General features: G+C 37.7%; 5 protein-coding genes, 1 non-coding gene and 1 pseudogene across 9 annotated transcripts; 2 read left to right on the top strand and 5 right to left on the bottom strand.

Moving 5' to 3' along the window:
• Window positions 1-6,104: 6,104 nt before the first annotated feature.
• Window positions 6,105-8,267, bottom strand: LOC137735726 (transcription factor DIVARICATA). Its single transcript, XM_068475169.2, has 2 exons — window positions 7,413-8,267; window positions 6,105-6,787 (listed from the first exon to the last, which is right to left on the bottom strand). The coding sequence occupies exons 1-2, from the start codon at window positions 7,793-7,795 to the stop codon at window positions 6,304-6,306; spliced, it is 867 nt and encodes a 288-aa protein (XP_068331270.2). The 5' UTR covers window positions 7,796-8,267; the 3' UTR covers window positions 6,105-6,303.
• Window positions 8,268-10,428: 2,161 nt separating this feature from the next.
• Window positions 10,429-10,501, top strand: TRNAR-CCU (transfer RNA arginine (anticodon CCU)). The gene has a single exon. It is a non-coding gene; the product is annotated as a tRNA-Arg (tRNA).
• Window positions 10,502-10,619: 118 nt separating this feature from the next.
• On the bottom strand, window positions 10,620-13,683 carry LOC137735539 (laccase-4-like). The gene is made up of 6 exons (XM_068474966.2): window positions 13,519-13,683; window positions 13,211-13,362; window positions 12,743-12,987; window positions 12,413-12,541; window positions 11,369-12,289; window positions 10,620-11,005 (listed from the first exon to the last, which is right to left on the bottom strand). The coding sequence occupies exons 1-6, from the start codon at window positions 13,615-13,617 to the stop codon at window positions 10,875-10,877; spliced, it is 1,677 nt and encodes a 558-aa protein (XP_068331067.2). The 5' UTR covers window positions 13,618-13,683; the 3' UTR covers window positions 10,620-10,874.
• A 1,966-nt stretch (window positions 13,684-15,649) lies between these two features.
• LOC148695950 (uncharacterized) lies at window positions 15,650-16,328 on the bottom strand (annotated as a pseudogene).
• Window positions 16,329-16,864: 536 nt separating this feature from the next.
• Window positions 16,865-19,523, bottom strand: LOC137733786 (sedoheptulose-1,7-bisphosphatase, chloroplastic). Its single transcript, XM_068472969.2, has 8 exons — window positions 19,075-19,523; window positions 18,806-18,925; window positions 18,492-18,677; window positions 18,271-18,352; window positions 17,928-18,149; window positions 17,652-17,752; window positions 17,475-17,546; window positions 16,865-17,376 (listed from the first exon to the last, which is right to left on the bottom strand). The coding sequence occupies exons 1-8, from the start codon at window positions 19,183-19,185 to the stop codon at window positions 17,098-17,100; spliced, it is 1,173 nt and encodes a 390-aa protein (XP_068329070.2). The 5' UTR covers window positions 19,186-19,523; the 3' UTR covers window positions 16,865-17,097.
• Window positions 19,524-20,449: 926 nt separating this feature from the next.
• LOC137734652 (uncharacterized protein At2g39920) lies at window positions 20,450-23,470 on the top strand. Of its 4 annotated transcripts, none has more exons than XM_068473907.2 (6): window positions 20,450-20,684; window positions 21,036-21,180; window positions 21,516-21,960; window positions 22,044-22,244; window positions 22,341-22,574; window positions 22,824-23,470. In XM_068473907.2, exons 2-5 carry the CDS (start codon window positions 21,114-21,116, stop codon window positions 22,567-22,569), a joined length of 942 nt encoding a protein of 313 aa, XP_068330008.2. In that variant the 5' UTR covers window positions 20,450-20,684; window positions 21,036-21,113; the 3' UTR covers window positions 22,570-22,574; window positions 22,824-23,470. The 4 variants fall into 4 exon arrangements, with proteins under 4 accessions (XP_068330008.2, XP_068330006.2, XP_088552804.1 ...); XM_088696678.1 differs by having other exon boundaries at window positions 20,492-20,684; window positions 21,650-21,960; XM_068473905.2 differs by lacking the exon at window positions 22,824-23,470 and having other exon boundaries at window positions 22,341-22,769.
• LOC137734651 (L10-interacting MYB domain-containing protein) lies at window positions 22,818-25,045 on the bottom strand. Its single transcript, XM_068473904.2, has 4 exons — window positions 24,902-25,045; window positions 24,132-24,470; window positions 23,432-24,028; window positions 22,818-23,322 (listed from the first exon to the last, which is right to left on the bottom strand). The coding sequence occupies exons 2-4, from the start codon at window positions 24,447-24,449 to the stop codon at window positions 22,888-22,890; spliced, it is 1,350 nt and encodes a 449-aa protein (XP_068330005.2). The 5' UTR covers window positions 24,450-24,470; window positions 24,902-25,045; the 3' UTR covers window positions 22,818-22,887.
• Between the last annotated feature and the right edge of the window lie 385 nt (window positions 25,046-25,430).

The raw sequence follows: 25,430 nt of genomic DNA, 5'->3' as shown, positions 1-25,430 counted from the left end.
TGTAACTATATAATCAAACAAATCTTTATTATGTGTTAGGTCTTTTAAACAATAAAATCTGAAATTTTTTTTATTACAAATATTCTACTATATTCACAAAAAAAAGAGAGTAAATTATAACAAACAATAAAAAAATGCATAGAGATAGATAATAAATGCATAAATATAGGGATAAGGGGAAAAGAAAAAAAAAATGAAATGTCTAGGAAAAGTCATGAAAAACCAAAATTTTAAATAAAATTGAATTTATGTGAAAAACTGAAATTAATAACCAAAATTTTAGAAAAATATTTGATCAAATTTTCAAAAAAAGTGTATATTTAGTCTAAAAAAATTAAAAAACGAGATGTTTATAGATCCTCTCTGGATCCGAACCATCCAGATTCTGCAAACCTCCTTACCATCACTCACCTACCCTCCCTCTCCCCCTCCCCATCCCACCCCAACTCCCACTGCATAATTCACCAACCTTCAACCCTTCCCATTTTCTTCTTTCTTTTTCTGGGATTCTGCTTCGTCAATCGGCGCCGGAGAAGAAAACAAGGATGTTGAGAAAGAGAACGAGTGAGAAAGTTGGAGAGGATAAGTGATCTCAGCCGCATGATTTTACGTGAACTGCTGAGATTATTTGTTCCGCATAATCCGGATAGTTTGGATCCAAAGAGGATATGTTCCCGTGCACTAGCGGTCATCAATTTAACATTAAAATGGGAATGTTCTAATATAGACTCGTTTGACTTCATTTGGAACTTTGATAACAGCACAGTACCATAAGTCACTTAAGGTTATAAATTAGGCAAATTGCAAAATTACAATGTATTTATACGTTTATGTTTTGGGTGACTCGGATGCATCCCTTGAATTTCCTAAAATTCTTTCGGGCATGCAGTTATTAAATTCAGCAATATATGTGTAAATATAACATGGTCACCTAATCTTATCCTCTAATTTGAGAAAAGATATTCTGCAGCTTGCCTGAAATGGACAAGCCTTACACTTGAGTTAAGGCAAAGTGGTTTAGTGGCAACTAAATTACAAAAAGTCACATCACATACTTTCTTGAGACGTGTCTTACAAGTAACACAGTGAGTAGAAACTTACACAAATTTGTTTGCTAATTTGGAGAGCAACTTAGAATGATTGGTTGCATTACCACAGTTTGTTCTTTATCTAATAATACAATGTCATATATGAGGGAATGATTTTTCCTAGAAGATTATCCTAAAATCCATGTGAGGTCGGTGAAACTTTCACAAAGATTAGATCAAAATTGGAATAAAGGGGCCAGAATGCTTTCCTCATGCAAGTTGCAGAAAGATGACTGATCTTAGAAAATAAAAGGTTACTAAAAATGATAATCATATTGCTCATGTTGCTTTGTAACTTTTTAATGCTGAGTGTGTATGGACATGGTTTACAAAATTATTACGTGCAAAAGTGACAATTACGTGCACTAAGTTGTTTCCTCACAATATTACTATACATTTTTGGTAGGTAGAAAAAAAACCAACTCAAATAAAACAAACACAGTCGCACCATATTACATAGCATAATTTGTCATTTGCGAAATCAAAAGTCTCATTCTTTGTGTCACATGGTGACTAATAATATATGGTAATTTATTTTTGAATTTGATATTAACGGTTGATTGAACACTAAAAATATGTTCATTTGTTCTCCACCCTTGATATCAAATCTAAGAACAAGTGAACATAAATTTTGTGGCCACTTGGTCACCAAAAGAATATTTCTAGTGGACTCAAACCCATTTCATAAGGCCCTATCTAAGTAGTCAAACTATTAGAGAGTCTAGAGATTTGTTTATTGTGTGGCTCGATGTAAGTAATAGTTAGAGAATAATCTAATTGTACATTCGAAAATGGCTATTATGCATGGGTGTATATTATACACGGACAACTTTGGCCATTGGATTATTAACTGTTGGATCCTTAACTGGACACCAACTGCTCCATTCATTCGGTGCATGCTTTACATCGGAACATAGTAGAGCTTTCGTCAAGAGGTTTGGTTACCAGGGTTCGCTATTAACAATACCGAGATGTTTTGAAATTAACCTCTACACCTTATCTATTAAGATATTAGTCCTCGTACAGTTTCTCTCGCCTTATGTTGGATTCGAATTGCGTCGGATGTAGCCATGGATGCACTCTGATAAACAAGTACAAAATCGCTAACCACATGAAAAACTTGAAAAGAAACATTAGAGTTGAAGACCAAACAAAACTTAAAAATAAAATCGAAATAGTTATCGAACAAATGCTGTAAAGAGCAAAGCATGATGGTGTCGATTGCTTCAATTTGATAAACAAGTACAGATGCTGTAAATAGTTATCGAACAGCTTCTCTTAGCCAGGAAGTTTGTTTCAATTTCAGGATTAGCGCGACTGGTATTTGTATGCTGAGTCAATCTTACTGGGAAGCTATTGTACTTTCTGCGGCAGAGTGGGGATGTATCGAGTTTAAAATTGAAGAGTGATCTTGTGATAACCGACTCAATTGGATCGGCGTATCAAATCCGATGGCCTCAGACTTCGTCAATTTGTTTCCCAACTGGAGTTTTAATACCATGTGAAGCTGCAGATTGTTACGATTGCTGAACAAACTTGGTTGACGATCATGGTTTATGTGCCCCTAATGTAGCGGTGGCTTGTCGACCATTTGACACCAAAAGGTAAAACCCAACAGGGAACAAGCAACCACTACACATATGAAGCTCAGAACACATCTATTTGTGATCCAGTTCTCATCTTTCCTCATATTGTTGGACTTGGAGCAAAACCAGGTGAGGAAGAAGTATTAAAATCTATCTTTTAATGGCGAGGTAGTAAGAGGTTGGGCCCTCGCCCCTGGTAAGAAACTTCAATTCTGCAACAATCATCTGCAACTCAACTTGTAGCCAGGAAAAATTCCCTTTCACCGGTTCATCCAGCCATATGTGTCTATCTGTCTCATCACGTAATCGTTCATGTCAAGAAAGATAGATAAATGATTTTCTACAACTGATGACACCCAGGAATTGTTGGTGTGAAGGAACAAAGTTTTGGCCTCTTAGGTACAAGTTATTGTCAATGTATTATACTATGGAGTTCAACGTGTGGTATATATTTGCCTTTTATGTGGCTCATACTCACCGTTAAATTTCATGAAATTCTTCAGCACGCATTCAACCGTTAAATTTCAAAAAAAAAAATGTCAACACATTAATACAAACACGATTATTATATGACTTTTTCAAGTCTCCATCTAAAAGGTGGCAATTAGTGGGTGACCTTCCATTGGGATCAAGTCAACTTCCAATTGATAATGGATGAGCAACTTCTCATTTTCAATTGAATTTTCCTTAGTATCCTCTTCTCCTACTTTGCATTTATAATATTTGATATTCTCAACTTTTAAATAATTTCTAAATTCTCAAAATTTTCTTAACACGTGTAGTGATGGATTATTTCTGATGGATAGTTTTTTTGTTTAACACATTGCATTTTGATTTCAAATTCGTCTCCCTCTCTTTTAACGTAGATTAATATGACAATATGTTTATAATAAAAATAAATAATTAAATTTCTTGGCACGCAAGATGGTGCTTTGGGGGAATAGATCCTCTCTAGATCCTGCGGACCTCCCTACCATCACTCACCTCCACCTCCCCCTCCCCCTTCCCTCCCACCCCAACTCCTACTGCATGATTCCCCGACCTTCAACCACTCCATTTTCTTCTTCTTTCTTTTTTCTGGAGTTCTGCTTCGTCGATTGCCGCTGGAGAAGAACGCATCAGTTTAACATTAAAATGGGAATGTTCTAATAAAGACTTGTTTGACTTCATCTGGAACTTTGATACAGTACAGTACCATAGTGTACCTTAGGTGGTAAATTAGGCAAATTGCCAAAAAAAAAAAAAAAAAAAAAAATTCTGGTCAATGTATTATACATTTATGTTTCGGGTGACTCGGATACATCTCTTGAATTTCCTAAAATTCTTTAGGGCATCTAGTTATTGAATTCAACAAATATTTGTAAGTATAACATTGTTACTTAATTTTATCCTTTAATTTGAGAAAAGATATTCGACAGTGCTGCCTGACAAGGACAAGTCTTACACCGAATTAATACCGAGTGAGGTTAAGGGTGACTGAATTACAAAAATTCACAACACATACTTTTGTGAGACATGTCCTACAAATAACACAATGAGTGGAAACTTACACAAATTTATCTGCTAATTCGGAGAGCAAATTAGAATGACCGATTGCTTGCCACAATTTGTTCTCTGTCCAATAACAGAATGTCATATGTGCGATCAACAATCTTTCCTCGAAGATTATCCTAATATCCATGTGAGGTCGGTGAAACTTTCACAAAGATTTGATCAAAATTGGAATAAAGGGGCCAGAATGCTTTCTCATGCAAGTTGCAGAAAGATGACTAATCTTAGCAGATAAAAGGTTATTATTAAAAAGGATAATCATATTTTTCATGTTGCTTTGTAACTTTTAAATGCTGAGTGTGTGTGGTTTACAAAATTAATATGTGCAAAGGTGACAATTACGTGCACTAAAGTTCTTTTCACACAATATAAGTCGATCGATACATTTTTGGTAGGTAGAAGAGACCACTCAAATAAAACAGACACAGTCGCACGATATTACACATCATAATTTGTCATTTGCAGAATCAAATGTCTCGTTCTCTGTGTCACATGGTGACTAATAATATTTGGTAACTTATTTTTGAATTTGATATTAATGGTTGACTGAACACTAAAAATACGTGTATTTGTTCTCCATTCTTGATATCAAATCTAAAAACAAGTGAACATAAAATTTTGTGATCACTTGGTCACCAAAAGAGTATTTCTAGTGGACTCGAATCCATATTCATCAGGCCCCATCTAAGTAGTTATACTATTAGAGAGTCTAGAGACTTGTTTATCTTGTGGCTCGATATAAGTAATAGTTAGAGAAGAATCTAATTGTACATTCGAAAATGGCTATTATGCATGGGTGTATATTATACACTGACAACTTTGGCCATTGGATTATTAATTGTTGGATCCTTGGCTGGACACCAACTGCTCCATTCATCCGGTGCATGCTCACATCAAAACATAGTAGAGCTTTTGTCGAGAGGTTTGGTTTCCAGAGTTCGCTATTAACAATACCGAGATGTTTTGAAATCAAACTCTACACCTTATCCATTGAGATATTATATCACATGCAGCTTTTCTCGCCTTATGTTGGATTCGAATTGCATCGGATTTAGCCATGAACGCACTCTGGTAAACAAGTACAAAATCGCTAACCACGTGAAAAACTAGCAAAGAAACATTGGAGCTTGAAGATCAAACAAAACTAAAAAATAAAAACGAAATAGTTATCGATCAAATCCTGTAAAGAGCAAAGCATGACGCTTGGGGTAGACCTAAACAAATGGCACTATGCTGATGCAAAAAGTCTTGTCACCATCAACAGTGGTATTGGCTCCAACATCGAATGGCAAAAATGCAAATTGGCATTCTTACGTGGAACGTCCTGCATCCTACGATGGAATGAGGTGGATGGATGCTTATCGAGTGGAATTCAAACTCAGCATCTTAGTGGTGGAGGGCCACTCCGTCAATTTGCCTAGTATTGGATTTTGTTTAAGAAGCAAAACATGGCGGAAAGGTCTTTTTAATGAGAAGAAAAAGGTAAAGCAATATGTTAGATACTGTGGAATTTTCAAAAGAGGTGCAGAGTGAGTCAGCAGCCACATCAGCCAATGACATGGCTCCTTTTCCCTGGCGGTTGCAACATCATTCCCGTGTGATGCAACCATAGAGTGATCTGATCAACCTCAGCCATCCCAAGTGCAAATTCACGAGGAACTTCGGTAAGGTTGTCCGACTATATCATATGTCGGACATTTGTCACGAAAATGTTTTAGTCTTGTCTAGATTCACGTCAGTATGCATATATTATTTACGGGGTTTTCTCCGGTGCGGCATAAATCGTGCAGGATGGTCGTGGGATGCAATATATATATATATGTTTGTTTTACAACTCAAATAAACCTCCGGACTGGGAAATGTAGACACACTCAAGCCCTGAACGGAAAGCGCAATTTACAATTAATTTCCTTTTCATAATTCAAGACATTACACTTTGAGGCCTAATGGAATTTCACAATGTTAAAGAACTATGTACGAAAACCAAGTCCTTATTAAGCTAAATCAATCCAACACAGACGCGTAAAAAATAAAACCAACATCGAAATTCTGATGAAGATCGTTTACTAGGCCTGTTTTTATCCATGAATCTGATGTCTCGCGGACTGCCTTAGATATAGCGAATTTTGAGGTGTGGCGTGAGCAGCATAATGAGCGTGGCTGTATAGTTTCTGCAACTGCATTTTAATCCCATCTGCCGGTACATCATATGGAGATGGATTTAAGAGATTGCCATGAGTAGAGCCGAAAACCATGGCGGCTCCTCCATCATCAGCTGCATTCCAGTCAAGTAAAACGTTTGGCGATTCAGTGGACTTCTGCTCTGGTGGAGACTGGTCTGAAGGAGACCCGTTAGTTTCTGGTGGAGTATTGCTTGTGAGGTTGACAGTGGTTATGTCATGGATGCTTGGCCGCCTCTTATCTTTCCCGCTTGAATGTTGCCTCATGAAGTATTTCTGAGCATGGCTTGCTACTTGTGTGGGAGTTTTAGTGACCACATAATTCCGAGAGATGTTTCTCCAGTCCCCTTTCCCGTGCTTTAGAAGTCCCAGCAGAAACCGCCTACAATTCATTACCAGCAATCAAGCCAATAAAAATAGCAAGATCACACAGACAAATCAAACCTATCCACGTGCAATTTGACTAACATGGTAGTGAGTGCGGAATTTTCTTCTATCATAATTTATTCACCGCCATACTTCAAGTCCAAGGAGAATCAAGAGACATAAATAAGAGTGTGGAAGGTAAAACTGGGAGTGCGGAAATTACTCCGCTACATCAAAATTAAGTTGGATATGAAGATTTGAATAGATGACTGCTTTTGAACTAATGTCTAGAACAGAAGCCAGAGTGGTAGAAAATTCCATTTGGTTCATAAAAAATAGTTGGAAATTACACGTGTGGGTTAGGTCAGTTGGTTATGGCAGTATATCCACCATTTCGTAGCATCCAAATTTGAATTCTTTTCCCGCTGATTAGAGTAAGCTTAGAATATCATCTTGTCATAAAAACTAATTGGAAATTAAAGAAAACAAAAGTTTCATCCACATAAGGATTTCCTAATATTGAACTAGAGCTTTCATATTAATTTTTCATAAGCTGTTAAATTTCGGAACTACCAAATGTATAACTAGCACAATAGTTGAGGACAATTCTACAAAAAATGGATGGATGGAGATAATTAAACCTGTGCTCTTCGGGTGTCCATGGAATTCCCTTCTTCCTCTCCTGATCAGAACCCCTCGCCGCTGCCGCTGCCGGCCTCTTTCGATTAGCATCGAAATCTCGATCATCCCCCAACTCCAATGTGAAGTACGACTGAGGATACCCTGGAGGAATCGGAAACCTCCCGGATTCTATTTCACAAACATCTTCCTCCAGGTCCTGGTACTGTTTGATCACGTCGATCTCTGTCTTCCCCGGTATCATCTCCGCCACCTTCCGCCACCTGTCCGGCGTTTTCTCATCGAACATCGCCAGGGCACTCTCAAACATCTTGTTCTCCTCCTTAGTCCACTCTGAGTACCAATCATAATCCGCCATGTTTGAAGCCGGATACAAGGTCTCCATGCTTTTACAAGCCGTAAAAAATATGCAGGAACTGCTTCACTTATTTAGTCGGAAGCTATTGAAGTAAAGCTTAAGAAGGCAATCAATTCAGAATCTTCTACTGGGAATCAAGAATCTCCTTTTTCCTAGATAGCATAGACTAAAGAATCTTGGAAAGAATCCACTTTTTGGGAATCGCGGAGAATCTTGGAAAACCCTGAGAAAATCTGATTTGGTTCGTTGGGTATAATCCTAGAGAGAGAATGGGAAAAACCCAGATGAATTTTTGGGATTTGAACGAAATTAAACTCAAAGGCGAGGGCTTTATAGCAATCTGAAAGCAACCCACATCGTAAAAAGTTGAAATTTTTGGAAATTAACCAGAAAGAAGATGAAAGATGAAGGGTTGAACAGCAAGAAAAAATACCCAGTTGAGGAAAAAGAAAGATTATAGGGGGCTGAGAAAAGCGGGAAAAGGATTTACTGGCTTCGTTGCTTTGAAGAGAAGGAAGAGAAAAGGATAAATATATATAGGTGTGTGTGTATATATATATAGAAAGAAGATGAAAGATGAAGGGTTGAACAGCAAGAAAAAAAATACCCAGTTGAGGAAAAAGAAAGATTCTAGGGGGCTGAGAAAAGCGGGAAAAGGATTTACTGGCTTCGTTGCTTTGAAGAGAAGGAAGAGAAAAGGATAAATATATATAGGCGTGTGTGTGGATATATATATATATATATATATATATATATATATATATATGTAGACTGGGAAAGGAGAGTGATATATCAAAGAAATTAATCAGATAATCAGAACCACTTACAGCAAGTGTTGTATTCTGTGACGGCTGTTAAACAAAGAAATTTTTTTTAGTGTGCCAGTATACGCTCAATGTTAATATAAGTGGATTGATTTTTGAATATTTTTTTAAATTACTGGTGGTACTTGATACGTCGAGCTGTGTTTTTTCACACTAAAAAAATTTAAGTAAAAAATGCTTCTTATATGGTGGGATTGGACTGTGGGTACCTATCTAGACAGAACTTCCCTCTTTTTGAGAAACTTTGTCTTACCCAAAAAGGAAAATTAGATTGCACAAGTGGGATTTCTTTTCTCCTTTTCTGCCGGGGTATAAATTTCGGATGTTTATGTCCTCAGTCAGTGGTTCATTTTTTTATTTTTTATTTCTTTTTAAGTGGGATTTCTGTTGTGTTTTTGGCTTTTATGTGACAAAGAAATTGTAACAATGATATATCAATTTTAACTCAATTAGAATAATAATTTTTTAACTAAAAATTCATGAGTATTGGTTCCTTAATTTTTCAAAACGTGTAGCTATATTATTTTATTTAACTTTGTTAGAACTTTTGTTAAAATGAATCACGTGTGACTCACATGAAGCTGAATCGATGGGCAAATATAGAAAATCAAATAAGAAAAATTGTAGCAATGACCCCTCAACTTTAATCCAACTGAAGAAATGGTCCCTCAACTTTAACAAAATTGGAGCAATGATCCTTCAACATTAACCCCATTGGAGTAATGATCATTCCAACATAACTCATTTTAACGGAATCCTATTAGTGTTAACGAAAAGGACTATAGCTACACGTTTTAATGAGTTAATGGACCAATAGTCATGAATTTTTAGTTGAGGGACCATTGCTCCAATTGGTTTGAAGTTGACGGACTATTGCTACAATTTTCTCTTTATGTAATAGATTGGAAAACAACATTTCAAAGGTATTATTCATTAATTCATATTTTGTGGGGGTTAAATTAATTATGGATGGGCATCGTTTAGTTTGAGATTGGATTGATTTTATCTTTAAAGTTTAGGAGTGGACATCAAACCGACCGAACTGTTTAAATCGATCAAAACGGTTAGAAGTATTATTCTTTAGTTTATATTTTGGGTGGATTAAATTAGGTACGGATGAGCATCATTCCCTTGCTAGGTGAATCGATATCTTTAAAATAATAAAATTGCCACCAAACTAATTATACTAGGACGGTTTATTTCGGTTTGATTGTACCAAGAATCATGAAAAAAATCGAACCAAACCAAAACTCATTTCGACGGTTTGGTTTGGGCCGAAGTCCATTTGTTTTGCATTTTACATCTTTGTTAGCTTAATTAGGACAAAATAATTTTATGACTAGCTACAATATTTCATATTGTAGCACATAAATTTCAAATCTCAATAACTTAGTTACTACTAAAACATCAAGTGCTTTAAATCCCACTCTACTTCAAATTTTAACAAATAGTTAGTAGTCTATACTACATATGTAAAATAGATTAAGATAAAAGAAGTGGTCATTCGGTTTGACACATTCACAAAAGCTTGAAATTGCAATTGGTGTAGTTCTATTTAAGCTACCTGAATTTTTTTTACTAGTAATACCAAATAAATTGACCACCACAGTTCCAATTTCTTATAAGAATACTGATATTTTAGAGAGTTAATTTTTACACACTTTTTTTTCTTGCCATCAAATTGCACAAGTCAAATAAAAATAATGAACAAGATTGAACAATTGGGCATTGGAGGACAAAAATGGGGTGTCATTCTCATTTTTCTATAATCCGGTAGCCTTTGCCAACTCCCTTTTTAGCATTAAATATGATTCAACGGCATATGCCTACCAATAAGCGCCTGTAGCTCAGTGGATAGAGCGTCTGTTTCCTAAGTAGAAGGTCATAGGTTCGACCCCTATCTGGCGCGATCATTTTTGTCTGTTTTCTATATATATATATATATATATTTTTTTTTTGCAGAATTATATTTACAAATTTAAAGGAGTAAATAAAAAAAATTAATCATCAAGAAGACAATATAGAAATTCTTACAGACCAAACATTTATTATATATATTTGTGAAACTAAATTCAACACAAAAATTTGACAAAGTACAAGAAATTCAAAAATTGACAAAACTTATTCACTCTTTTAAGCAGCTGCTTCTGTTTCATTCCCTGTACCAAACCATCTTTTCAATTGTCTGCTTCTCAATTCAGTTCATATTCTACCTGGAACACTCACTCTTTCGATGTCTCGAGCCTCCAGCCTCGATTCAAAAGGCGTTCGGATTGGAAATTCTAGCAGGTTGGAAGATCAGTCGGTGGTGGTGGCAGAGACTCGTTTTGTCCTTCTCCGTTTTCCACTAAGAATGCCATCTTCAGCCCCCATGATGTGTGAACTTCCAAGTGACAATGCAGGAACCAAATGCCTACCATTCACGAAAAAGAATAACATATTTCTAATTAATTACATTTCATCTGTAAAAAAATATGTTAGCATGTTGGCACTAAGATGAGTGAATTTGCCACTGTAGGGCATGTTACGTACTTAAAATGCGAGAAATCATGAATCGAGAAAGTCAAGAATATGGATGATTTAGGAACGGCAGTGAGAATAACTACTCTTATCAATCTAATTCTCGGTTCTCAGGTATCAGGTAACAAATGGTAACGTCGGAACAAAAGGGAAGTAATGAATCGGAACAAGTCCGGAGCCCATTTCAAGTAAGCAAACATGTCATTAACAGAATATAAAAGTACACAAAACGGAATATTGTGGTAGATTTTATTACCTGGATTATTTGCTCTGAATCTGATTGCAGTCCATCCAGCAGTAGGTACTGATACTGTGTTCCTCTCAACTGGGTCAACAAGATTAAATTTTTCTGGGTCCTTCTTTGGATCAAAATTACCTAATCCTTTCCCAACCACAAAGAAATTGAATCCATGAAGATGGGTTGGATGGCTCTCTGGTGCTATGATAGCAGTGCCTTGCAACACAATCTGAACCGTCGAATTATACTCCAGCCGGTATAGTCTTGTCCCGTTTGTGGTCTGAAGGTTCGCCGGAGATGTGCCGGTGTAATTAAAAGGAATTGGAGGGTTTGCCGGAAAATCAAGTGTGTAGACTCCCTTTACATTGTAGTAATATGCTTGAAGGAGAGAGATACTTGGCATCACGAAGCTAACATTGTTGATGGCAGATACTAGTTTGCTTCCACTGACACATGCAGCACATGGATTTGCACCAACTGAAATGGTGAAAAAAAGCGAATGGCCTATAGTTAATGGGACATCGGCTGGGTATTGTTTCGAATTGAGGCTTCGAAGGGAGTCAACAAAAGCGTCTGTTAACGGGGTTGCATTGCGAGGAGGAATGCTGGTTAAGATAGCTGTGGGATTTGCCGGGGTGCCTTTGTAGCGCAAAGTAGCGATCACAGTTGCATTGTCGAACCCAATTGGCGCGTCCATGAAAGGAGACGCTGTTATGAAGTACTTGCCAATCCCCTGGTTTGCTGTTAGAATTACGTTTGTGGTTTGACCTGGACCGGTGTATATTGTGTCAGTTTGGAACGGCTTGGTGTAGGAGGCGTCGACTTCTACAACGGTTAGGTTGTGCCCTGCTACCTTGAAGAACAATTCATCGTTTATCGCAGCGTTCACAATGCGTAGCATGTAGGTCTTGCCATTTTCAACATGTAAAGTGTAGCCCCCTAGCACATACGCAAAACACAAAATTGTTATGTTGCATCCCTTGGATCACTTTGCTTGTACAGGAAGTAAGGTCATTTTTGGCAAATCACATGTGTGGTACTAAGTATACCCCATTTCAGTACCCTGAGAAGAGCAACCAGGAAGTGGTCCTACGCGGCCATTGATGGTGTGTGCATCTGAGACATTTGGTGGCAGGCCAGACTGTGTAGCTTGATTGATCACATCTTCAACGTCTGATTTCCACCATTCAGCTGCAAGTAAAAGGCTAAAGTCAAATTACCAAATAACAAAGCTGCAATCACTAGGGCTCGTTTGGTGGCTCATCTTCGACTGGACTATTTCAATTATATTAGATTAATTTTCTAGCCGCTATTTTGTGAGCTAGTAAACATTGGGACTAAACGTATTAAACAACAGTACAACATATTACGACTAAAACCGCCTCAACTTACCCATGATGATAATTTTTTCCTCATCAGGTGTGGGAAAAGGGTAAGGAGTGCCTCTCTTAGGTAAGATGACGATAGCACCATGTAGAGTGGCCCTTAGCCAAGAGTTGTGTGCATGCCAAAGAAGGGTGCCTCTTTGGCCTGTAAGTGTGAAATTGTAGATGTAGTTTTGGCCAGGCTGTATGGGGCATTGTGTGATGTATGCTGGCCCGTCTGACCAACCTGTTCCACGTTGCTTCACCCCATGCCTGCCATTACCGAAATTATATCATCATTTTATTAGGAATTTCATTCTTCTACAATGTACTTTAGTTAAAAGATGACACATATTTAGAAAAATACAAAACCAAACATCAAATTTGGACACATATCATCTTTTAGTTTAACTTTTTTTTCATTCATAACTATCACGTGCCAAGAGTAGTCTCGCATAAGTTTATCGTATATTTGTGGGAATGGAATAGTTCTCACCAGTGGATTGTGACATTGTATTTCACATGGTTGGTGACCCTTACAATTACAGTATCATCTTCCCTTGCGTAGAGGGTTGGTCCGGGGAACTTCCCGTTCACGGTGACGATGGGCTTATAGGAACAAAGATTTGTTGTGTTCTTGTAGACCACCTGCATATATATACATATATATATATATATGCATATATATATATATATATATTTATTTATTTCAGCCATTAATGCCACACTAGCTGGTACTCTAACATCAATACATGCGAGCTTAATTTAAAACAAGATGAAGTCATATGTCCTGAATGTACTTACACTGAATTTATAGTGTCGAATCAAGGACTCGACGAATGCGGGATACAAGAAGGCAACCAAGAACAACATTGTTCGAAATCGAAGCCCCAAGAACTCCATGTTTGGTAAGGAGCTCTTAGATGTGTGTGAATTGCTGTTGTTATATGGATTATGTAGTGTAGTTACATGGACCACCTTAATCTTATATAAAGAAGCAAATAATCTGAAAAAGTGATAAGTTATTTTAGGTCTCGTGGTAGGTGAATGAGAAATGTGAGCAAATGTATATGGTTTTTTCTTGCATGTTACGCAATTGTAGTAGTAATCTGTCCATGTTGAAGCTATCTTCTGCACTTCCTGCCTCTTTCTTTGATAACTACTGCTCACCTGCACAACTCTCTCTCTCTCTCTCTCTCTCTCTCACAGATAAACCTGGTTTTTGACAGATTTTCACGTTGAGTTTCCCTGATATGTCGGCACGCGTCTATCAGTAATATTTTCCAGTTACTAGCCAAGGTAAATTGTAACAATTTACAGTAGGTATAATGTAACATAATTACCGTTAGATAACAATTTTGTTTTCAACTTCAAAATTTTGAAAAATTCTCTTGGGTGCAACCCGGCACCAGACCATACCAGTCTATGGACCGTCAGATTTCATCAACGTTCATCTAACAGTCGAGAATCAATGACCGGATGACCTTCTGTATGCAGACTATTATAATGGAGACATTAGGAAAGCTGGGGAAATCTTTGGAGAATGGTGAAGTTCATCTAAACCTTCCCTCACCGAAATTGTCAACATCCTCAGCCACGCCGTCTCGGATGGTGGTATTTTCAATCCCAGTCTGAATCTCCCTCCCAAATTCTGCACATACTCAATCTCATAAGAACCGTGATTGTTGTCCCGTTTGAAGATTCATACTCTCAACCAAAAAGAGAGGATGAAGACCAACAGCACAGCACAGCAAGGAGACAGAGCTGCCACAGAGGATTCCAAACGTGACAACTCTCTCGGAAGCCGGCATTAAATTAAGACCTAAAATTTGGCTTGATATTAGTTTTTGGTTTTCATTTTTATGAAACGTGAAGAACTGAAATGATTTTTGAACAACTTTTAGTTTTAAAAATGCATCTTGTTGTGTTGCCAAATATTATTCCCATTCATATTTTCTAGTTGTTATTACTGTTCTTTTGGTACGATCGTCACGATCGACTCGATAACCTGTTCTAATCTTAAACTTTTTCACAGTTGGGACTTAGCCAGCCAGAGTTGGATTTGTTAAACTTGAATTGGAAGAAACCATTTTTTGGTGATGGACAGACACCGCCGGAGGACAAGAAGAAAACTAATGAAATGCATACTTCCATGAGGGAACGTTCCACCATTTTTCTTTATTTTTTAGTTGAATTCCTTGAAAAAAAAAGCCAGCCGAGCTTGAAGGCTTTTACTTTTCCAGAATAGTATACTCCGAGACATATGGATGGTAGACCAAAAATGGGAAATAAAAAAGTGAAAAATAGTTGAGGAATGGTTTTCATGGACTGAGATGGCATGTTGTCCTGTCCAGAAACGTCAAGATTAAAAGCGGAGGATGGGATTTGTACTAACATCTCAACTTCCCCATCAATTTAAATATTACATCTTTTTCGGGTTGGGTTCTCAAATCCCTCATTTTCCCCATTATTTTTGTTGAAAAATGTGAAGTTCCATGTGGAAAACTTTTCAAAATAAAATAAAGATTATATGAAGAGCGGTTCTCCTACTGATATTGATGCTTTGTGTATAATACTTCACAATACTCTTAGATATGGAAGAGTGTTTGAAATTATTATAATAATTTAGGAGATATGAGAATTTCGAAGCCACAATACATGGATAGAAATCCAAAATCTTATCCACTAAAATATTGGACTACATGCTATATAAAACTTCACACTTGTTAAACTAAATAGTTAAGTCAAGAACAATATCAATATTTCGATCAACTAGTAGTTAGCTGCTAGACCGCCTCTCTAAAATCCTTGAAACCTTAACAATTTCAATTCAACATAGTATAGGTCTACCAAAAGGAAAAGAAAAAGAACAGAGAGTTAATTTTTATTTTTTATTTACTTTATTTAAACGAAAACATGTACACTAACATTCTACTCAAACCCTCTTGGATGCTGCTTCTAAAGCAGCCTCAATCTGTTAATGCAAGACTTACACAGAAACCCTAGATAATCTACAATGCTGTCCTCAAATGCACGTTCTAAGGGTTGACCTCAAATGACCAGCTAACTAGGAACTCGTCCCCATAATCTCCAAGCTTCACTTAATTTCCAGATCCATCCAACCCTACATTGCTTGCTTCCAGTTTGTACGCATAACTATGTTGTAATGAGTCCATGATCCGTGACCTTTTCCATCTTCTTTAGGGAACATGAAGCCCGAGATTAACCGAACATATCCGCCATCCTCTCTGGCTAGATCAGTGCAGCGCTCAACCATCAGCGTCTATTCGCCTAGTCTTTGGGTTTGAAAAACCATGCTCCAGACTTTGTCTACAGGAGCTTCAACAATGCCCCCTACTGATCCGCGCCATTTCGCAGTTCTGACCTCAGATGCCTGAAGGTAAAATCGGAACTTTGAGTTCTATGTCTAAAGGAACTTTTATTTTACCCAAATTTCGATATCTATACTAAAATTCACCAATAACTTTTTAACAAACTCAAATTCAAATCTTCATAAGTTAATTATAGTATGTCAAAAAAAAAATTAAGTGTGACCAAAAAGAAATTTTTTTAGCTATATTATGATTTGAGACATAAAAATTGCGTCGTTTCATTTCCGGAGTAAATTGAAAAGGGAATGTGGTAATCATACGATGCTTTTCTGTGTTTTGCTACAGATAATTTGATTGTAGAACATTCTTTCAAATGAAAGCAGAGCTATTCATGAAGGAATATCAATATCCTATGAAACAATATATGATTTTGGCATGTACCCTTGGAAGACAAATTGGGTTGGAGCTTATTAGAATTTATTACAAAAATTTGGACTTACTATAATTATTAGAATTTATTTTTTATCATTGTTTTTCCAAGTGTTCAATTTCTTGTCCATAAAAATGCCATATCATCATTGAATGAATAGAAAAACATAATGTCTTTAATACCATAATAAAATGTGAGCATCCAAATTAAAATCAATTTAATCACCCTTATTAAAGACTTTACATCGCAAATGAGTACTCCCCGATAGGGTATGAATGACGTCTTCTGTTCAAACTAAAGCATGGGTCAAAGCCAGCAAATTTGACGAACAACCTAATCATCATACTAATCACATGGAAAACATTGCTACTTTAGGTATTTGGAAAGCTTTTCAATGCTAAACACGCACCAAGTTGCTATAGAAAGGTGAATAAGATTAAGGTGCACAGCTACACATATACCTAATACAAACTGCAACAAGCAAACCTCTCTGAATCTGAGTATAATTTAAACCATGTGTGAAATGAAGATTAATTAACGATATATTAAAATGAACTTGATGGATCCATTTCCACCACCTTGGGAAAATTTGTGCACCATTATACGGAAGGAATGCATGGCTTAAGCTGCAGCTCCAACAGGCACCCCCTTGAGCCTGGATGATCCGTATAGAGTTTCTTCGAACCGAATAATCTCATTTTTCGATCCATAAGCAACCTGAGTTCTATCGTCGAGGTTAACGACCACCTTGTCTAGCACAGACTGATGACCATCACTACTAAAGCCTCCAGCATTCTCAATCAACAACCCTAATGGAGCTACCTCAAATAACAGCCTCAGCTTGGCTTTCGTGGTTGGAGATATAACGTTTGTGAAAACCCCTTTCTCTTTCACAATTATCTGCACATAAATAAATCATAAAGTTTTAAACTTGTTAAGATCGCTAGACATAAATTAGCAGTTTATAGTGTGTTCGGTTAAGGAGAAGTTGAGAAGACCTGGTTGACATCCGGAACCATTCCTCCGGTGTATCTCAATGTGTACTTCTCTTTTACATAGTAGTTGATCAACTGTTGTTACCAAGCAGAAAGAGTGGACAAGAAAATTAATGAGTCTGCTTAGTAATGAATTTATTGATTACTAATGCACTAATGAAATAATATTGCTCTTTAAACCTTGTCATAGTCTGGATTGTCAAACGTGGCTCTCAAATTTCCAGGCGAAAACATCTTTCCTTCACCAATCTCTGTTGTCTCTTTGACATGCTGCCACTTTCCTGACCAAGCATTCGCGTGAGATAACGATTTTAAGGCCAGCAGGATTGAGTACCTCATACTTTTGGTGAACAATTTATTTTTGGAACATGAGAGGTTTAAATTACTGTGACGGCAAATAGTTTTATGGTAACAGGAAGAACAATGTTTTTTGGGGTAATGTTGTTACGATCTTACCTTCATCGAGAAGAAGAAATTCGTGGGTTCCAGGGAAGCCCTTGATAGCAAGAACATATGTAGTTCTAGGACCGTAAATTCCCATGGCAGCCGCAACTTGGTCTCTTCCTGTTACCCCATTTAACTTATCTCCTGGCCACACACCAAAGATGGTGCCTACGGTGAAGTTGGTGTCGACAATGCTGGAGCCATCGAGCGGATCAAAAGCAACACTAAATCCACCTGTTCATATTGCATAATTGGATAACTAGGCTCAACCTTTCGATCATCTCATCCTCCACTTAAAAATAAAAAATAAAAAAATTTAAGATCAGAAAGCAATTCATTATAAGGATTCGCTGACCTTCAATTGGGCCTCCCATGTCTTGGAGTTCCGGAACCTCTTCAGAGCAAGCGTATTTGCAGACATGCGAGTAACTTAAGGCCTAAGGCACCAAATGTAACAGGCATTAATTTTACTGCCGATCTCCTGAAAATATATGTCCTGTATTCTGATGCATTTGAAAGAATGACTTTCAAATTTCATCCGGACATACAATACTTATCGTTTCACTGATAAATTACCTCAAACAAAAGCTTGTCAGCAAGCATATCCACGGCGAGCTGCTCATCCCCGAAAGAATTAATGCAGGCCGTTCCTCCACAAGCAGCTGTTCTGACCTTGAAGGAAATAGTCCTCAGTGCTTCTCCCATGCTTATCAGCAACCGGATCAGACCCTTATCCGGGGTTGCCTTTGCAAGAAACTCCTCCTAGTCCCAATTGATTTAACTTTCACCGTCACGATACAAAATTTTACATTTCCTATGTTTCTTAGACAATTTTTTCAGTTTCGAACTAATAGTTATGTTGAATAAAAGTGGTTTTTACAGTAACTCACCAGGCTATCACCGATTGCACATTTTGTCACATGGGTGAAATGTTTTGTCTTGGAAACCTTGAGCGATGATCGTGGCACTTGTTGTAGTGATTCTCCGAAGAGGGAGCTCGATTTTAGGCTCTGCAGTCACAATTATGAACTATGAAGCTCCAATTACACCATGCGATGATATTCATTATATGTTATACGTGTGTATCAAATTGCAAGCATATGAATATAATGGTTGCGCGTGTGACACATGCATAAAATTGAAATGAAATACTAATAACCTTGGAGCTAAAAGATGGAGCCACAAGTGAAGTGGAATGCTGGTGACTCACAACGCCGGCAGCCGGCAGGAACGCCCTGGCGGATGAGCAGCAAGCCATGGTGGCCTCCATGCTTTTAGAAAATACTACTCCAGAGATTGATATTCCGATGAACAATTTTCAGTACTGACTTGTTGAGGGGTTACTAGATAGGGCGAGAAATGGCGTTTCGCCACGTGGAGGGTGATGATTAGATATGCTGACAAAGTGTTGCGTTTCATGAAGTTAACTAGGCATGGGGATTGGCTTTCAATCTCAAATTTGTGGCTCTGCTATCTGCACTGCTCCTCCCAAGAGATATGGTAACCCACTGTTTGTAAGTTTGTGCGTGCCCAACTGCGTTTGTTCTGCTTACGTATTATTCCCATTTCGTTTCGTAGTGTTCGTTGGACCTTTAGACCTTGTTTGGCATGGATGATTGATTAGAAGGTTAACTTTTTAAATTGAAGGTAGAGAGGAGAAGAATTTTTTATTTTAAGGGGGTTAGACATGAAAAAAACTTTTCTTTTCATCTCCATTTTTTTTAGTACATAGATATATTTTTATACAAGAAGAAGGTGGAGTTCGGCTAAGTCACATAATGAGCAAATGCATCTTTTTAATGATGATTATGGAACCAAAACCATTGATTAAAATTAATTACTTAAAGAGTTGGTAGCAAATTCTACTTAATTGGCCCACAACCACAAGAGATTATGATTTCAATTTCCCATAATATATCTCAACCATTCTTTCCAAGCAAAAGTCATACATAGATAACATAAAATTTAACTTTTTCATTATTCAATTCAAGGTTTTAGACTCAAAACTCAAATTTAAACTTTAAAATTTGAGTGGAGGTATAATGTGGTATAAATAATAAGATTTTCACAACATTTTCTTACATGTTTCCAAATAAAATTGATGATAAATTGTTTTGTTCATCGACATCATCATTTTTTTTAGACAACGAATAATGAGAAGATAAGATCCGATCAACTATAATTAGGTAACTCGTCATTTCTAAGAGTCAAACATGAAATTTGTAATTAACAAGTGAATGGAAAATATCAGTATGCACTACATAGTAGTGCGTGTGGCAACACTAATTAAATTTTCTTTCTTCTTACCACTAGAAATAAGATATAATATTATTTTTCTTCACTTGCAACTTGTAAACGGAAAATTTAGATACGTAATTATATTTGACCTTACAGCACAAAAGTGCACGTAGTAGTGTTTTTTGTTTGACATAATTTCTAATTTTTACAGATTTTTGTTAATTTTTATGCATTAATTTTATGTAATTCATGCGATACTACAGTTGAAAAAGAAGAGTCTGCGAGTGAGAGACAATAATATGCGTCTGCATAACTGGCCACGTGGTCATGCGACCTGTAAAATCACGATCATGAATCATGATGATTGCTACTTTGTAGAAAGGAAACTTCTGTAAGTCTCTCTCCCCTACGAGAACACGAGAGAACCAGAGAGCTCCATAATCCCACCGCCACTGCCTTGTTTCGCACAAACTCTCCAATCCATCTTTCCAGATTTCCATATCTCCAACCCAATGCATCTCTCACTCTCAGGTACTCTCCCCTGTAGCTTCAGTTATTAAATTAAATATCATCTGATTTACTTTCTAATGATCTGATTAGCCATTACGCAATCACATGGATTTAACCTAATTCATGAATTTTTATGTATATTCTTTATTGTAGTTTTCATGAAATTGGTGTTCTTTTAATTGGGTTTGGTTTAAACTGGATATGGTTCTTAATTGATTGGTGGATTTTAGAATATGATGAGATTCAACTGAAAAATGGACAAAGCTGCAGGCTTTAAAGGGTGCATCTGAAATTTGAAGTTTTAGATTCAGAATATATGAGATTCAACTGAACAATAGACATGATGTTTGATGTAACTTTTGTAAATTGCAGGTGACCCTTCTAGGAACAGGAAGGGACCTGGATTTGTTTTGCAGATTAATTGAGCTGGTCATTGGCCTTGGATTTTAAATGTCTGCCTATGGCCGTCATATGGAGCGAGAGTACTCCGCGCAGAGTCTTTCCAATGAAGGTTCAGGTACGTGATGACATTATGCAGATAGTAGGAAGCATTTCTGCTCGTAAGCATTTTTTCTAGAAGTGCTTTTGTTAGAAGCATGACTTAAAAGATTTATTAAGAATCCAAGATCTTGACGGTGTTGTGCTACACCAGTGAAATGTTATACCTTTGGGCCTCGTTTGGTGTCTAAGATCACTAGATTTAGTGTATGTTGGAGGAAGAAACGTATGACATATGAGTTATTCAATTCAACCCTAGGCACCAAACGAGCCCCGAGACCTCGGTTCATGTAATCAGAAGCATGTTGACCTTAATTAATTAACTATTGATATTCTTCCATTCCATGATCACAGAAAGGGCAAGCAGTTATGCCATGGAGACAGGATTCTACATGTCGTCTTTTGCTACAACAATCTTCATTGGCGCACTTATAACTGTTGGGCTCTTATTAATCGCCTTGCTGATTGCACTGACTGTAATGCTGCAGTCTTGCGAAAATAGGAGTCATGGAATCGTTGAGACTCATAACCCGAGTTTCGATTACAATCACTGCCAGATCTTGTCTCTGCATATGGAACTCAACGGTGAAGCAGATCACTTCCCTTCAATGTGCAGGGTTGTTGCCCTTCAGTACATCAAAGAAGGTCAATATGTAAGAGATTTAAATTCTACCATGTCAATGATTCAGAATTATTTCAGCGGCATTACCCCAGCACACGATGGTCTGGACGTGGTCTTGATCGACATAGATGACATTCGTTCTTCAAATCCTCGGCACATTAATTTGCCACTGCCCCAGTAATTTAATCTCCTTTTAGTCCTTTAAGCATTAGTTCTTGCATAGTTCCGTCTTTCATGTTATCCCGTTTCCTTATGCACAGATATGATCAGTATGGTTGTAGTGATTGTGTGGAAGAGGCAAAGCATCTGAAGCACAGGTTTATTCTGAGATTATACATGGAACTTCATGCTAGCGGTTGGCCTTTGATTCTGCTATCAAGAAAGCTGGAGGCGGATCGGAATTCCTTCATAGAGGATCTTATATCTGCAGGGTTTAGAGCTTGGTCTACATTGATAATGAGGTATTTGTTACAATGCATATCGCGCTTTCTTTCTAAAGTCTTTTAGGTAAAATTAGTTGGATGTTTCCGAGTTCCGATTCGATCTGTTTTCGGCAGATCGGAAGATGAATTGCATATGGAGAGCCGTGACTACTTCTCGAAACGAAGGGATGCAATGCAGAGGGAAGGCTTCCGCATAATAGCCTCCATTAGCAGTCACATGGATGCTCTAAGAGGTCCGTTTTCAGGAGAGCGGATTTTCAAGCTTCCAAACCCAATTTATCACAATTTTTCAACATCGAATTGCGGACATACGTGTAGACGCAGGCGTTACCACATTGGCTAGACCGGGTGCGCTCTCCCTTATACACCGAAATAGATTTTTTTTTCCATGTTGGACAATTGATTTTGAGTTTTCCGTATAGTTTTTTCAGCAGATTTTTTTATCCGAAATCAATGCAGCCATATAAATAGCATCAGTTCTGCTTTGAGTTTTCTGCTGTAAAGAAATTTCGGTATCATTAGTAGTATAATTATTGGTAATCATTCTTCATCTGTTGCTTAAGTTTGCCTAAATATGTGCACTTAATCGAGTGACAGACAAAAACAAAGATAATGATGATAAGATCAAAGAACAAGAGAATTCCAGGAGACAAGATGCATCCTAAAACAATGGCGGACCGACGGATTGCAGCCGCCGCAACCAAGCAATCCTGACACTAGGCCTTTTCAGTAGAAGAAAGATTTCCCTGTATTCCTTTTTCAGGAATACATCTAATGCAAACAAATAGAGATCACTTCCTTGTTCTACTTCCTCCATGGCATCAAGACAGTTGATGCACTCCCCAATGCTGTAAGTGGGCTTGCCTTGTGCAAAAGCAACTGTTACGGCATCAAGTTGCTCAACGTTGTTCTCCTCTTGGTTCGCTATGCCTCCGTCTTCTATATGCAAAACGGAGGTACTCAAGTTATCGTTGTACTTCCTACGCCTGGCAGGAGGCTCTGTCTCTCCGGTGTCTGTTGTTCCGTCAAATATGGCTTCCAGTTTGTCAGCGCATTGAGGTTCCTTAAAGCGGAATGAAGCAGCTTCGGGGTCGGTCTGTAATAAAACAAATACCATTATGCTTTAACAACCCGAAATCATTCATAATCTTCCTGGTTTACAGCTATGTAGAAATAGTTACCGGCAGTTGTATATCATACCATACCTCTAAGTAATTGGCCCAATCTTCATCACTTGCTCCAAATCGTCTGGTGTTCGGATTCCAACCCATGCTAGTTGTGCCAATTAGCTTACACCATATTCTCCATTGTTCCTTGGTGACATCCCAGTGATTCTTCAACTGTAACCTATCGTACATAAGGCCAGTTTTTTGGTGAAACGATTCGACAATAGTCCTCCAAGCGTCCCTGGTAAAATGTGTCCCGGGTTTGTTCCCTTTCAATGTCTCTTCCAGACATAGATCGATAAATACACCGTGGGACGCAGGCGACCAAACCGCCTTTGCCTTCGAATGGGATGAGCTAGATATGCTTTGCTCACTTGCAGTTGTTAGACGGTGTTCGGACTGAGCCACGTAACTCCTTAATGGCATAGCGTTTGAAAGATGCTCCTCTCCCAGCTCCACAGTCACCAAATCTTGTTCTTCTGAGTGCAGGAAGGAGTTGTCCGAGCTATTGCTTTGCCTCCTCTGAGAATCACAAGGTTCCATGTCCCCAGAATCCGTAGTGCCAACAAAAAGGATTTCCAATAGGTCAGGGCACGGGATTTCTTTATGCTGAAACTGTGCAGCGTCGGGGTTCACCTGAGACAAAGCCCTCGCAGTTACAAACTGAATTCACGAAAAACCTCTATAGCATCGCTCTTCGAATGCACAGCATTAGCTGCTGTGAGTAAACTAGCATTACCTGTATGTGGTAAGCCCATTCTTCTGCACTAGCACCGAATTGATTGGTCGTAGGATCCCACTTCATATCGCTCTCAGCAAGGAGCTTAACCCAAACTTTCCATTGCTTCTTGGTGAAATCCCAATGGTTCTTCAATTGCTTCTTAGTGTACCTTAAACCCGTCTGCTCGTAGAACCCTTCGATGAGATTCCTCCAACCCTCCTTGGTAAAGTGTGTACCGGGCTTATTCCCTTTGTCCACTTCTTCCAGACAAAGATCAAAGAATATTTTCCGGTGCCCCGGAGTCCAGGTGGCTTTTGATCTTGATGAGCTATGCATCCTTTATCAATTCCAATTTCTCTGCCATTTTTCATAGGCATCAACATGATACCCATCATCTCAAAACAACACAATTTACAGTTGATTTTTGTGTTGATAACTTCAATGAGTATTAAGGATTGGGAGGGAAAGTGTATGCCCATTGAATTCATAATTAAAGTTTCTAACTTTATATTGTGCAGCTAAATACACAAAATAAAAGCAAAAAAAAAAAAAAAGAAATACTGGAAATGCAATTGAAATTCCTGCAAATAAATAAATACCCATTTGATGCAATTACAGTGTTTAGACAGGAAGCATAAGTTCAAAACAATATCTATATATCTATACGCTACACACCCACCCAGTCAAAATTCGCATTTGAAACGATCTCCGTGAATCTGCAATGGTTTGCATGCTAACAAAATATTAAAAAATGGAAACGAAATTGAAATAGGGAGAGAAATTAATACCTGGGATTTAAAGAGGGGCCGGAATTCCTACTTGCAGTTTTACACCATACCCCTTAGCCTTTACCTTCGAGAAGAAGAAGAAGACGACGAAGCAGAAGCTCTCCCCCTCTCTCTCCCTCTCACTCTATTGAGTGTTTCTGAAACGTGAAATCGACGGCGCACAATAATTTATTTTCTCTTTTGGGCTTTGTAATAGGCCCAAGCTATAACTTCAATTCTCATAGTCGGCCCACTATGCCCATACTTTTTCAGGCCCCTCTTTTCGAAATGAGCTCTCCTTTTTGGATTTTTGGGGAATTTGCTCATCTTTACAATTTTTGGGGGTGAAAATAGGTTGGATTTTTTGCGCTGGTAAAAAGGAAGAGACTAAAATATTTTTGTAAGTCTTTTCAACTTTTAGAAGGGTTGACTGTTGGAAGGATTGACTGTCATGGCGAAACCACATGCTACTCTTTTTTTATTTATGAACAAATGATAGATACTCTACAATAAGGGGTCGGCGAGTGGGTTACGTCTTAGCTTGCCATAA

This window comes from Pyrus communis, chromosome 7 (assembly GCF_041283825.1).
Source record: "Pyrus communis isolate YQ-2024b chromosome 7, ASM4128382v1, whole genome shotgun sequence".
In the NCBI taxonomy this organism is placed as follows: Eukaryota; Viridiplantae; Streptophyta; class Magnoliopsida; order Rosales; family Rosaceae; genus Pyrus; species Pyrus communis.
This window is presented reverse-complemented; position numbering and strand designations above follow the sequence as displayed.